Source organism: Camponotus floridanus, unplaced genomic scaffold, assembly GCF_003227725.1.
Source record: "Camponotus floridanus strain SB8 unplaced genomic scaffold, Cflo_v7.5 scaffold11, whole genome shotgun sequence".
NCBI classification, from domain to species: Eukaryota; Metazoa; Arthropoda; class Insecta; order Hymenoptera; family Formicidae; genus Camponotus; species Camponotus floridanus.
The window spans coordinates 2,300,987-2,315,972 of record NW_020229226.1 but is presented as its reverse complement, the minus strand read 5'-3'; the positions used below and the strand labels follow the sequence as shown (position 1 = coordinate 2,315,972).

The following is a 14,986-nucleotide window of genomic DNA, read 5'->3' as shown; positions in this document are numbered from 1 at the left end:
GTGATAGACTTCTTTTTAATATTCTGTAGGAAATTTGTTGTAATTCAATTTCTTTTACTTAATTTATTTGTTTATCATTTTTTCTAGTCGCTGCTTCGGTTTTGTGGCAAGAAAGCCTGCTCATAAATCGGACAATCAGTGCCACGTATTTGCCGAACTGGAACCAGAGCAACCGGCCACGGCTATTGTAAATTTCGTGAATAAAGTCATGATGGGAAGTTCCATTGCCAAGGCTAATATCGTCTAAGAATCGCAATTTGCTCGCCGCAATCGCCAAGATCAAGGAGCACAAATATTATTGTGAACTTATTAGCGATTCCACCTCGAATATTTCACATCGATTACATATCTCTAACGCAAAAAATGTAAAATCGAGTTGAGGGCAAAAAGTCGAGAATGAATAATCGATATAATCGATTAATAAAATCGTTATACCTCTGACACGCGAAAGATGCGCGCGAATCTTTTGAAAGAATCCGCCGAAAAATGGCATCGCACGAATTAATTATTATCGTTAACCACTACGTAATAAATCTTCGTGCATTAGCGTTAATCAGTAGACATCTATGTTACAAATAATAAGGACGATATAAGTATCGATAAAACGCCGGGAAAAAGTCGAGGACCCTCTCTCCGAAAAAAAATACGAAAAGAACGAGAGGCTATGCATGAATCGATTCCATCCTCGCGTCAATATGCAGTCAGGATAAGAAAGTTATTGTTATAATTAGCGTTATTGTTGCGATTTAACATAGCGAATAGTAAAGTCCTATATAGTGGGTGGTCTAAAGAGAGTAAGGTGGTCAAATAACAACGTTAATACAGTTTGATTTTTAAATTCTTTCTAAAAAAAAGGCATGTAGATACTTGAAAATCTTAAAGTTTATATTATTGCTTCTTTTCTGCGATGCTGATTAGTTTGTTTGCTACGACTTGTTTCATTTGTGTTATTTGCGGCTATCAAATCAGCTATCAATTTTGACAATTTGTGTGAAATAAAACAAAGTTATCATTAAATATATACAATGAAAAAGAATTTACGTTTTGTGTTATTTTAGTATTAATAAAATCTTGATCATTCTGTAACACCTTTTAAAACATAAGGAATATTATAATATTTATCTAATTATTTCCTATTTAGTAGTTATCAAACTACAGCAAATTTCGAATTATATTTTTGCAAAATATATTTATTCATATATACCTCATTTGCAAAATTTTTTAAGATTTTTTTTTGCGAAATTGTCGAGTTCGTGATTTCGCCACCTTCTCCCGTCTAAAATACGATTGATTAGCCATCAATACGCGAATTTATCGATAGCTCGTAGTCATAGTTGAAAAAAATCAACCGTGCCCTTCGTGCGATCTACGAAGGGTATTGAGCATTCAAAACGAGCGTATTTCGCGTGACATTGAATGCGCCTTCGATTTCAGAAACTATTTACGCACTGTGCACGTACACTTACGCATTGTTATGCATACTACATACACATAACACTATACATGGAAAATAATAAAAATGCTCGCGCATTATTATGCAAGTGATTCCAAACAATATTATTCATATGACTTAGTTTTTAAAAAATTTTTTAATTCTCTCTCCATTTATGTCCAAAGAAATCCATCATAATAGAAATTGATTTACTTTACAATTAAATGAGTTTTAAAATAGAGAACGAAATTTTAAGTATTTCTTAATTTTAGAAAAATATCTAGTAAAACTTGAATGACGAATAAATTATTAAATAATGTGCGAACATTTTAAATTTATAAATTATCATATACTGGAGACTCTCGAGTAATGTTTGACAGAGAATGTTACGTCGTTTACAGAGGATATTATACACATACACATTCACATATACGCATATAAGAAACCCCCGTGTCATGCTCCCTCGATGTATGAAAGAACAATGTCATAAATAACTGCAAATATGCCATTGCGCGAAATAAAATCGCCTTAAAAAAAGGCCTTGAGGAGAACTGTCGTAGGCAGTCCTTGGAGAAAGCAATGTTACATTTAGGATTCGTTCAAAGATAACGCAGATGATTGGAATGAGAGATGCTACTCGGGAAGGAGTATGCACGAGACGAGGCAATATCGCGCGTATTCTTTCGGTGAACCCATAGATTTTCTTGCCATTTCAGGCTCGTGTACCGTCGAGTGCCGGTCTTCGAAGAGCCCGCTCCGATGGACACGACGATGAGCAGTCAATTATTACGATCGAATCAATTATATTGTAATTACAACAATATGGCGACGCGAGAGGACTACCGGTGCTCACACCAGCCGGCCTTCCTCTCGACATGTCGCCGATTTTTTCGTCTACTTTTTCGTCTTCTATTCTTCTATTTTCGTCTTCCGAACGAAGATCGGTTGAAGCATTTTCCGCTCTTTGCGAATTCCTTTGCGACTGAGGAAGGAAGGACTCATAGTTATGCAACGTGCTAGTCAAAATTCGTGCTGTATATGCGATGATCAAGAAATAGATTAATGTTGGAAGGGGGTCCTAAGAGTCCTTGGATACGCTCGGTCTTTGAATGGCGACATGTGAGATATGTATATCACCTTGCGCTGAGGATAGATGTGTAATAAAACAATCTTAAAGGTGGTGAGATTGAAACGACGCCTTGAAATATATAAAGATGAGTAGTCGTCGCCGAAGGGATTAAGGAAACTCGCTTAAAAGAACCGATCGTGTCTTCCTTTATTGTTCTTTCTTCTCTTCGTCGCCCATCTACGCTTTTTTCTCCGCCTAAATTTTCTTTCGTACGCGTCTAAACCCGGCTAACAGCGTAACATTAATTTAACATTCAGTCATTATAATAATAATTAATAATATTATTATTTGTTTATGCTCTATTATACTCTCTGTATGTTTATGCAATAATTGTATGTCTTGCGTGCTGTATGAGTACGCGCGTATAGTTGTAACAATAAATCATATTCACAGCGTTTCACAGAGTTTTCTTTAATCTTATTTATATATATTTTAAACTATTCTAATGTATATTATAATTTATACAATTTTAACTTTTATATATTATATATATATATATATATATATATATATAATTATATATAATATATATCTAATATATATATATATATATATATATATTATATAAAAGTTTTATATATATTAATTTACTAACAATAACCAAAAGATCAATTTTTGAGAACCGTGAAAGCAGGCAGCCGTTCGTTAAGAAAAAGTTTGCTCCTAAAATAATTGGATATCGCAAAGTTAGTCGCGAGAAAAATAATATTTCGGAACAATAAGAACGGTAGTCTCGACAGAAATTTTTCTTGAAAATGTTAAAATATTTAATTTTAATAAGATTGTATACATAATGAAGTTATAAATAAAAGAGGCAGTAATAATAGATTTAAAAATAAAAATATGATTGATCGATTTCATTTTCAAATAAGAAGAAATTGTGTTTTATACATTTTATTTGATTATTTTATTATATTGGGATAGTGTGTTAAATATTGTTTCAATTCATTGTTTTCAAGATATATATAGATATATACATATGTCCGCTTTTTTGTTTAAATATATTTTTATATATTAATTTTACTTTAATTCGTTTTTAATTTAATTTTTCTCAAAAAATAGATAAAAGTAATATTAGGATATAATATTTTTATTATGTTATTTTATTTCTTTTTATTAATAAAATTAAAAGAAAAAGGATAACATATTATATTTATCATTGCTCTGCAACTGCAGATACATTTTAATAGAATTAAAATTTAATAAATTTAAAATTTAATCAAATTTAAAGTATACATTAATAGAAAATCAATATTGCATCTTTAATTTAATATTTATTATATCCATTATTACTGCCTCTTTTATTTGTATTCATTATTTTTACCTGATATCCCCACACTTTAAAAGAATTATTTTGTATTTGTTATTTGTAATTAAGAGTGCACGCCCGCATCCGCACATATACATACATAAAAGTATTAATAATTAATCTAATTTCAAAAATAGCAAGAAATGTTTTACTAAGCTAAAATTATTCAGCAAATTTTAAAAAATGTGAACTCAAAAGATAAAATTAAAGATAATAATAAAATCAATAAATTTTGTTGATAAATGTATAAATACTTAATAAAGTAATAAGTATTAACGTCATATACAAATAAAGTAACAAAATGTATATAATTTATCTAATGTAAGTAACAAATATATATATATATATATATATTTTTTTTTTAATAATATATTATATGTATATATATATATATATATATATATATATATATATACACACTAATACATGATTATATTTATAAATGACGTTAAAATATAAACATCAAAAATCATTAATACTTTTACGTTAACATTTTTTATTCTTTAAGTATTATAGTTTCTTAATACTAATCTTTTTTATATTTTTTTCTGTTAATATTTTTGAAAGAACTATCAAAAATTGCTGTAACTATTTCATATTATATATATTTCATATTATTATATTAATTTTGTTATTATAATATGTTAAAATATAAGAAAATACTATTCGAGCACACTTTATTCAGCATAATAATTTTAATACGCAAACCGTACAGCTGCTTCCTCTATATGTTAAGCTCAGAAACAGTAAGGCACAACATTTTTATCAGCTGACAATAAAATAAAGTTAATTCATTAATTTCAAAATGCATTAATACAAAAATAGATTGAAATTTCGTAAATTTGAAAAAGAAATTTGTATTGTTATACAAATAATAATATTTTAAAACTTTTATTTACTTAAATGAAATATATATAAGATAAAATAGTTGTCCAAGAGATAGAAACAACGGATTTATTTCCATGCATTTATATAAATCCACTGCTTCAAAATAAAAATTTCGTCGAGTACTCACCGGTATTGATGCGCAACAGCGGAGTTGTTAATATTGAAGCTTCGTTGTCTGTAACATACAAATATAAAATCCAAATTATAATAGCGCTTAAAATAATTAATATTTTAAGACATTATTATTATATATGCATTGAATTTTATACGTAATTATAAATAAATATATAAATATGAAATAATTTTAGAAATAGTTAATTTTTAAGTAGAAACTTTTATAGAAAGAATTTTTATAAAAAATTTCCTAAATTAATTTTTCCTAATTTTTATAAAAAATTCCTTTGTTCTTGTTTGAATCATTCAAATAAATGAATCAAATTAATATATGTACGCGATTTATAGATAACAATATAAATAATAATACTCACCATCAGGTTGTTCCGCCGGTGCAGGATGCCTCTCCTAGGCCTGCTCCTCCTCTCAGATCATCAAGACTGCATCGATCTATAACATACAAAAAGAAAATCTAAATTGTAATAATGTCCAAAATAATTAATATTTCAAAAAATTATTATTGTATGTATCGAATTTTATATTCGATCCATATAATAATAGCAGATTAATAAAATAATTCTATAAATTTTAGAAGAAAAAGCATTATTAATCATTCTTCAATAACTTTATAAAAGCTTATATTTTTACAAGATTATAGTTTTTATTTAAAAACCTTTTTCTTCAATTCTCTCTTCTTTAAATCATATAAATAAAAAATCATATTACACGATTAATTGTTTAATTTAAATTATAATAAATATATTTAACATTTAATATATAATTGCAAATAAATAAATTATTTACCAGAAGGTTGCTCTGCCGGAGCCCGATGCCTCTCCTAGGCTTCCTCCTCCTCTCAGTCTTAAACGCGCGATACTTTTAGCGGCACTCCCGCACTCACGTGCGATATTTTTATATCGTTTCCGCACTTTTACGCGCGATACTGAACGGCACTCCCGCACTATTCGATACGATTAAAAATTTTCTGTTTTGTCGCGCGATGTATATATTTAATATATATATATACTTTAAACGGCACTCCCGGTTTCGGTACGAGCGAAAATCCCGTTTCACATTTATGTACAAGAGTCATCTTCGAGTCAACAGGTCGGGATTTCAACGGCATCTTACCTCCGAACAAGAGTTAAGTCCGAAACGGAAGAAAACTATCGATTGATGGAATCAACGCGAATGAAGTTCACTCGACTCTTGTCCGCGCATATAAGATAATATCCTATCTCACAATCAGACGGAACAAGAGAAGGGATCCATTAACGACGATTCCAAGCAATCGATCGAATCCTAACCGATCCGTACCGAACTGGAGCCCGAAGCAGAGCGTGACCTCAATCAGCCGGACTTGAGCAAAAGCTCAAAACCGCGCGCCCACATACACAGTACTGGCATCCGTGCGCGGCCGACATCACCTAAGTGCCGCGTTGCACCAGGCGTGAAAAAGATCGTTGCAGCAACGACTCAATGAGACATCCCAGTTAATTGACGTCGGAAGATGACAACTCGATGACAAATAAATGAAATTGGGATTGCGAGAAAGTCCAACGCGAAAACGCGATGACGCGAAAAAGCTAAACGCGAAAACGCGGTAACGAGACGCCGCCATCCGCGACACGTTGACGGCACCGACGACGGAAAGTCGACGACGCAATGCGTTCAACGCCCGTAGATGCCCGTACCACATATGAGCCATTGTGCGACTCGTGGCAATGCTGTGCTGGGTACTTAGCTTCCTCTTCAGGCTCCTTGAGATTCATTTTAAATAAAAAAATTTAAAATAAATCTCAAGGCACCATCCAAGTACTGAGCCACCCCACCGCGTCAAGGTGTACCCATAGAGGGGTGGATTATACTCATTTATAATATAATGTATAATTTGAAATTTGTGTGAAATTTATTTTATAATTGAAAAATTATCTATATAGCATCTCTCTTTTTTTCGATTAAAAAGAGAAAGATGCAGATATGTTTCTAAAAAAACAAGCTTTAAGTCCTGATTAATTTGCCTTTTAATTAAAAGTCCACCAACTCTTTTTCGCGCATAATTATCCTATCTCGTATCGAATCTGGACCCGCTAAGCACAAAATAAATTATAAAATATGTATAAAATATATATAATAATTGTAAAATATATATTATAAAATTATATAGTATACATATAGTATACATTATATAGTATACATATCACACAATTCAAATTCATTTAAAATATTGTATCAGAAATTAATTCTCATATACCTTGCATATCCAAAAGATGTCAAGAAGGTATCCAGAAGATATCTTTGGGCAATTAGGCATCTTCAGGATGTCCTGTTAATGTCTTTTGGACATAGGATGCTATATAGGTTATTAGTCATTTGATCTATTATTATTCGTGATACGAGATTATATTTGAATATAAGAAATGTACATGAGAATCATAATGAAAATAATTATTATTTGTAAATATATTACAATAAAGTATTAGTTAATAATTATCTATTTTCGTCACTTTAATTTATACTTTGAGAATGAATAAATTGTGTGTAAAATATTTAATTCAGTAAATAACTATCATATACTTTGACACATGATTTATATACACAAGAAGATAGAAAAGCCTTAACCCATTAATTTATGCATGTATTGTAATATGTTGTTTTCCCTGTACATATTGATATCTAAATTTATGTGTTAAGTCATTTTCATCTACGGGGTGCATTTTTATATACATATGTATGTACATGACGTATATATCAAAGAGAAATTCAAAGAAATAAATTAATAATATTTTTATGAAATTTAGTATTGCCTTTCCTATTATTTTATCGCTGTGGATTTGATTTGAATTAAAAAGTGCATCCATTTAACAAGAGTACATCAATCAAATGCTTCATTATGTTGAAAAATTTATTTTCTTGGAGAATGTTTTATCGTAAATTTTACATTGAGTATTATTGTGTATATTCAATTTCTATCATATCAATTTACCCATATCTACAAAAATTTGTTGCAATACCTTATGTTCATATTTATTGGTTAAATGAAAAATATTAGCAAGGTTATTTAATGTTGTCTCATATTGTTATATCTAATTTTTTATTGTGAGATATTACTATCATAACGAATATAACATATAATGAGCTTTTATGTATTTTTTAAATATATATTCCTTTCGAAGGGAATAAAGTACTCTATAAATACGAAAACTTATAATGAAGATTATAGAAGATAATAAAAAAAAAGAAACAGATTAAAATGAATAATTTTGTATATAAATGTAAATATGGATACGCATAGTTTAGCATTAAATCTTCTATCTAAATCTGTTTAATGTATCTTAATTTTTATAATTAGGTACTAAACTTATTAGTTTACTAATTTTGTGCCGATAATAATCATCAATTAAAAAAATATTCTATAAAAATTTTCACAATCATAAGTATTACAATAGACATGACTAAAAACCGCAAAATAGTTTGAAATTAGCGAAATTAGTTCCATCAAAGCATAAAACATTATAATGATAAGAAGGGATAAATATATTAATCGAATATTATATATATGTAATAAACTTTTAAGTGCGTATTGGAATAATTATAAATTAAAAAGGTACAATATTATGCTTATCAAAAATACCATTTAATTTAAATATTTACATCAATTTTACATTATTTTACACTTTTGATACAATTTTCTACGAATTGAATACAAAAATCTACTGGTTTATAAATATATTTGTTCATGCAGTACGTTTAAAAAACTATTCTTCTAGAAATAATAGGTTATATAATAATATATGATGATGTGTATAGCGCGCACGCGCGTGTGTATATATGCGTGAGTGCGTGCTTGCGCGCGCGTGTGTGTCTGTGTGTGTGTGTCTGTGTGTGTGTGTGTCTGTTTGTGTGTGTCTCTGTGTGTGTGTCTGTGCGTGTGTGCGTGCGTGCGCGTGTGTTTGTGTTTGTATCTATATCTAATAAATTATAAATATAAATAATATAAACGATATAAAACAATATAAAAACTTGAAATCTTTGCTTGATAAATAGATGATTAATACATTATATATTCGTCAAAAACAATAGATGCAATTATGAATATGTTATATTTAAAAGATAAAATATGGCACAAAATCGTCAAATTCATGAAAGCTATCAAAAACAATGATCTAATCAAAATCAGAATTTTACTTAAATTAACTGCTGATGGTTAATTGATGTGTAGCGATATTACGATATTGATCATCTCCTTCGAGATTTATAAGTCCGTTTGAATCATTGACATCTGAATAGATAGACGGAACCTTTTGATAGGAGTAACTGATAATTGCAGTAAAGGTGGAGTGCATGAACTTCGGTTAATTCCATCAGCGTTCGAATATTCGGCACAATTTGACATTACATAACGATTCCATTGATATCGATTCTCAACTAGATTTTCAGAAATGTTTAAAGAGTGTTTATTTGGAGAAAATCGCTAATGCCATTAAATATAAAAATAATATATGACAATAATAATATTAAATAATAATATAATAATAATATAAAATATACATATATACATATATACATATATATATATATATATATATGTATGTATATATATATATATATATATATAACTTATATATATTATTTAATATATAAATATAAATATAAATATATATATTATAAATAATATAAATAATATATATATTATAAATATATATTATAAATATATATATTATAAATATAAATATAATATATATAAATATATATATATATTAATATTATTTATATTATTTATTAATATTATTTAATATATATGTTATATATTATAAATAATATAAATTATATAAATAATTTATAAATTTAAAAATAATATAATAAATATAAAAATAATATAACATTAGGCACAACACAACTTCGCACAATGCATGTGAGCTGAATTTTGATGTTAATGAGGGGGGGGCAAGTATTTAATTAAAATGTAAGAGTATTATGTCTGATAAAAGTAATAAATTGTAAATTTATTAATGAAAATATTAATTTTTCTGATACTAATATATATATATATATATATATATATATATATATATATATATAATATATAATGATGAAATGAGGGGATTGATAGATTTTAATTTTAGGGGTATATTATTATTGAGTATAAGGTATATAAATATATTTATTTATATAATTTATACTAAGTAGGTAGAAAAAAATATATGAAAAAGATTGTTAGTTTAATGAGTGTAAATTATTTATTTAAAGTTTAAGTGGAAGAGTGTAATAATAAGTTATATTTTATGATGTTATTTATTTTGTTTATTTGATTATATATTTGTTTATATATAGATTTGTTTATATATTAATGAAAGAAGTTGGAGTCGAATTATTAACTGATCATTATCGGGAATAACCTAATTCAACCGAAGTTCATAGAGTTCCCCATTACCGCGATTATCAAAGCTCTTCTCGTCTTAATCGATAGCTAATGCTCCGTCTATCTATTCAGATGTCAATGGTTTGAATTATTAGTTAAAAATTCTTTTCATTGTTTTCATTGTTTTTATCAATACTTTCAATGATATAAACAGGAGAACATTGAGTGTCTCGATTACAATGTAATGATACAAAGTATCAGAAATCAAATCTAGAGACCGAACTTGTGTGTGTAAACGTTGAAGCGATGTTATGGTGTTGCTTCGTGCAATATCACTAATTATCTTCGTTCTCTTGTCTTATGACTGATTTTACGGCGTTTACTGGCACGTTCTGGAAGACTGCTATCAGAAAGGTCAGATGTTGGTGACTGTGGATTCACGGTCGATGCAGCATCTACATCTTCTATTTGCCAAATATAATTATCCAACAAACTGTCAAGTTCTTGCATCAGTTCAGATTGGCCAGATTCTGATGGCTCTAGATTGCTGCTCGATGTCCCTGGATTGCTGCTCGATGTCCCTGGATTGCTGCTCGATGCAACATCAGGATTTACAGGATTTACAGGATTTACAGGATTTACAGGATTTACAGGATTTACAGGATCTACAGGATTTACAGGATCTACAAGATCATTCGATGGAATTAATCTGTTAGAACATAAAAAATAATTGTATTAATTAATACATAAAATATAGCTTCAATTATATGCATAATACAATATATATCATCAAATTTTTCAACTATTATTTTTTAATGACAAAAAATACTTTTATTATTAAAATATTATCAAAAACTTGAATATTCTTAAAAATTTTATATCAAAAAACCAAAATTTTCAATCGATTATTTAAAAAGAAATTCTTTATACTTATATTCGCAATTTATATTTACATAAAGTTTCACAAATTCTCTCTCTCTCTCTCTCTCTCTCTCTCTCTCTCTTTCTCTTTCTCAATTATCGAAATACTAAAGTAATAAATTTTATATTTATTTATATATGTAATATATAAATATTTTTATGCGGTAACACCTAACAATAAGTTAAATTGACTCAAATATATATACCAAATATTTATCGTAAATACATACTATGTGTGCTAAATATATGAATTTTATAGTTTTATATCCATGATTCTTTTTTGTTATTATTATGCAATAGTATATATAAATGATTCAAAATAGGTAAATTAATAAAATTTGAGTTTTTCCGTTTTTCTTACTCTTTTGGTAGTATATCCAAAGGTAAACGTAGTTTCGGAGGTGAATCGGATTCGAAGATAATGTCGGATCCATGAACTTGGATCAAATGCTTTAGCATGATGCACAGATTACTACGTTGAAACTCATGATGTTCACATTTCTTACACGATCTTGTTTTTTTTATCGATCCTATATGATCCTCAGTCAGGTCATAATACTCTCTTAGGTTCGTGTCTCGCCAATTTTCAAGACTTCTCCATTTATGTTCCGTAACGTTATGTTCGTCTTCTAAATGTGTTTTCATACTGATGTTCACGAATATTGGAAACTCTGTTTTATATGGATTACTATTTGGATCACATAGTTTGCACTTTATATTAATTCTTGTACTATCAGTTGAGCTTTCTATCCTTTCAAAGAGCGATTCCCATTCTTTGATTTTTTTCTTTCCAATTATTTTATAAGTTTTTGGATGTATAGTAGATAAATGTCTATTCATATCTTGTATATCACACTCTTTCTTATAATGGCCTATTTCTTTACCACAAATATCACATACCGACATACTTATAGCGTTATCTTTTATCGAAAAATAATCCCATACCCATTTTCTGAGTAAGAGACGTCTTCTTAACGTTCCATGTTCTGTCGACATGATATCCGCTATGTATCACAGTTCGTGTATTACTGAATACAAAATGAGAATTTAAGGAAAAGTACGAAGAATATAGAAACTGGTGTCTATAAGAAAGAAGGAAAGGTCGCGTAAAGACATATGATATGATTGTATACAAATATTGCTAGACTCTCTAAATCTGCCTCTAAACATGCCTGTTTTGTGTATACAGGGTGACCCATTTTAACTTAGGCAGCCAAATAACTCGAAAAATAAGCACACTACGAAAAAATGGTTAGAATCAAAATTTCGTCATTTCGAGGGGGACGTACAATGACGTTAAAATCAGCCCCCCCACCCCTCCCCCTGGGCGGTGAGGGGGGGCAAGTTTGAAATCTTAAATGGAACCCCCTATTTTTCATTGCATATTCTTGTAGCTTATCTCGAGAGCTTTCCAAAACACTATAATTAAGTACCTTTTTATTAAGTACTTTTTGAGTTATAAGGCTTAAAATAATTTCTTAATTTTACATAAACCATAAAATATCTAGTAAACCATTCATTTTTCGATTATCTTACCTTCATACTTTTATGTACAAAATAATGAGAGGAATCAATTGGTGTAAAGAAAACACATAGTTGTTTCTAAGAAAAAATATGTAATTTGCAATTAACAATTCCATATTTTTTCTTAAAAACAACTGTATGTTTTCTTTACACCAATTGATTCCCTTCATTATTTTGTACATAAAAGTATGAAGGTAAGATAATCGAAAAATGAATGGTTTACTAGATATTTTATGGTTTATGTAAAATTAAGGAATTATTTCAAGCCTTATAACTCAAAAAGTACTTAATAAAAAGGTACTTAATTATAGTGTTTTGGAAAGCTCTCGAGATAAGCTACAAGAATATGCAATGAAAAATAGGGGGTTCCATTTAAGATTTCAAACTTGCCCCCCCTCACCGCCCAGGGGGAGGGGTGGGGGGGCTGATTTTAACGTCATTGTACGTCCCCCTCGAAATGACGAAATTTTGATTCTAACCATTTTTTCGTAGTGTGCTTATTTTTCGAGTTATTTGGCTGCCTAAGTTAAAATGGGTCACCCTGTATATTGATTTAATAATGTTATTTTATAATATTGTAGGTGAAGAAATTATCGTCAAATATATTAATATTTTTATTTATACTGTGGATAATTAAAACCGTTAAAAATTAAAATTATAATATAAACGCCCTTAAAATCGATAATATAATATTTTTAAAATTTGCTCTTAAATTTATATATCTGTTATTGAATTTTTGAACCTATTATTAAATTTTCAGCTTGAATTTTTCGATAATCTCCCTTTCAAGTATATTTAATAAAGATTAAAACAATAGAAATACAATAATTAATATTAAATTTGTGATTCAATACTCTCAATTTAATAATAAATTCTCAATTTAACAATTTTTCTATAATCATTTCTGTATCAACAATTTTTCTATAATCATTCTGTATTAATAAATAAATATTATTACTTTGCTAGAATTTTTAATTAAAATATTTGTAACAATTCAAGCCTTTAATTATTATTCCGATTAAAAAAGTTTTACTCGATTTCTTATATGTACATTTCTATATTTTTTCAATTTTAGAAATTATTGAGAGTGGGGAATTACATTCAAATTATAATTAAATGACATTTTTTAATCGTTTTATCTAGATAAAGCATTAGTTAAACGAACTTGGTTCCAATTTACAACATTTTTGCCAAACGCGACATGTCTGTCTTTTGAATAATATTTGTGCAATAACTGAGCAAATAACGGTTAAATTTTATATAGATTTATATACACAAGAAGATAGAAAAGCCTTAACCCATTAATTTATGCATGTATTGTAATATGTTGTTTTCCCTGTACATATTGATATCTAAATTTATATTAAGTCATTTTCATCTACGGAGTGCATTTTTATATACATATGTATGTACATGACGTATATATCAAAGAGAAATTCAAAGAAATAAATTAATAATATTTTTATGAAATTTAGTATTGCCTTTCCTATTATTTTATCGCTGTGGATTTGATTTGAATTAAAAAGTGCATCCATTTAACAAGAGTACATCAATCAAATGCTTCATTATGTTGAAAAATTTATTTTCTTGGAGAATGTTTTATCGTAAATTTTACATTGAGTATTATTGTGTATATTCAATTTCTATAATATCAATTTACCCATATCTACAAAAATTTGTTGCAATACCTTATTATGTTCATATTTATTGGTTAAATAAAAAATATTAGCAAGGTTATTTAATGTTGTCTCATATTGTTATATCTAATTTTTTATTGTGAGATATTACTATCATAACGAATATAACATATAATGAGCTTTTATGTATTTTTTAAATATATATTCCTTTCGAAGGGAATAAAGTACTCTATAAATACGAAAATTTATAATGAAGATTATAGAAGATAATAAAAAAAAGAAACAGATTAAAATGAATAATTTTGTATATAAATGTAAATATGGATACGCATAGTTTAGCATTAAATCTTCTATCTAAATCTGTTTAATGTATCTTAATTTTTATAATTAGGTACTAAACTTATTAGTTTACTAATTTTGTGCCGATAATAATCATCAATTAAAAAAATATTCTATAAAAATTTTCACAATCATAAGTATTACAATAGACATGACTCAAAACCGCAAAATAGTTTGAAATTAGCGAAATTAGTTCCATCAAAGCATAAAACGTTATAATGATAAGAAGGGATAAATATATTAATCGAATATTATATATATGTAATAAACTTTTAAGTGCATATTGGAATAATTATAAATTAAAAAGGTACAATATTATGCTTATCAAAAA

The 14,986-nt window shown here is 27.8% G+C and overlaps 2 protein-coding genes across 11 annotated transcripts in view; one reads left to right on the top strand and one right to left on the bottom strand.

Moving 5' to 3' along the window:
* The window catches only part of LOC105255590 (tensin-1), a 162,931-nt gene extending 159,973 nt beyond the window's left edge, over nucleotides 1-2,958 (top strand). For all 10 annotated transcript variants that reach the window (XM_011264956.3, XM_011264960.3, XM_011264959.3 and 7 more), the window contains one exon: nucleotides 88-2,958. In XM_011264956.3, coding sequence (XP_011263258.1) covers nucleotides 88-247 — 160 coding nt within the window. In that variant the 3' untranslated portion in view covers nucleotides 248-2,958. The remainder of the gene's footprint in view (nucleotides 1-87) is intronic.
* Nucleotides 2,959-10,238: 7,280 nt separating this feature from the next.
* On the bottom strand, nucleotides 10,239-12,224 carry LOC112639428. Its single transcript, XM_025413278.1, has 2 exons — nucleotides 11,517-12,224; nucleotides 10,239-10,943 (listed from the first exon to the last, which is right to left on the bottom strand). Exons 1-2 carry the CDS (start codon nucleotides 12,149-12,151, stop codon nucleotides 10,574-10,576), a joined length of 1,005 nt encoding a protein of 334 aa, XP_025269063.1. The 5' UTR covers nucleotides 12,152-12,224; the 3' UTR covers nucleotides 10,239-10,573.
* Between the last annotated feature and the right edge of the window lie 2,762 nt (nucleotides 12,225-14,986).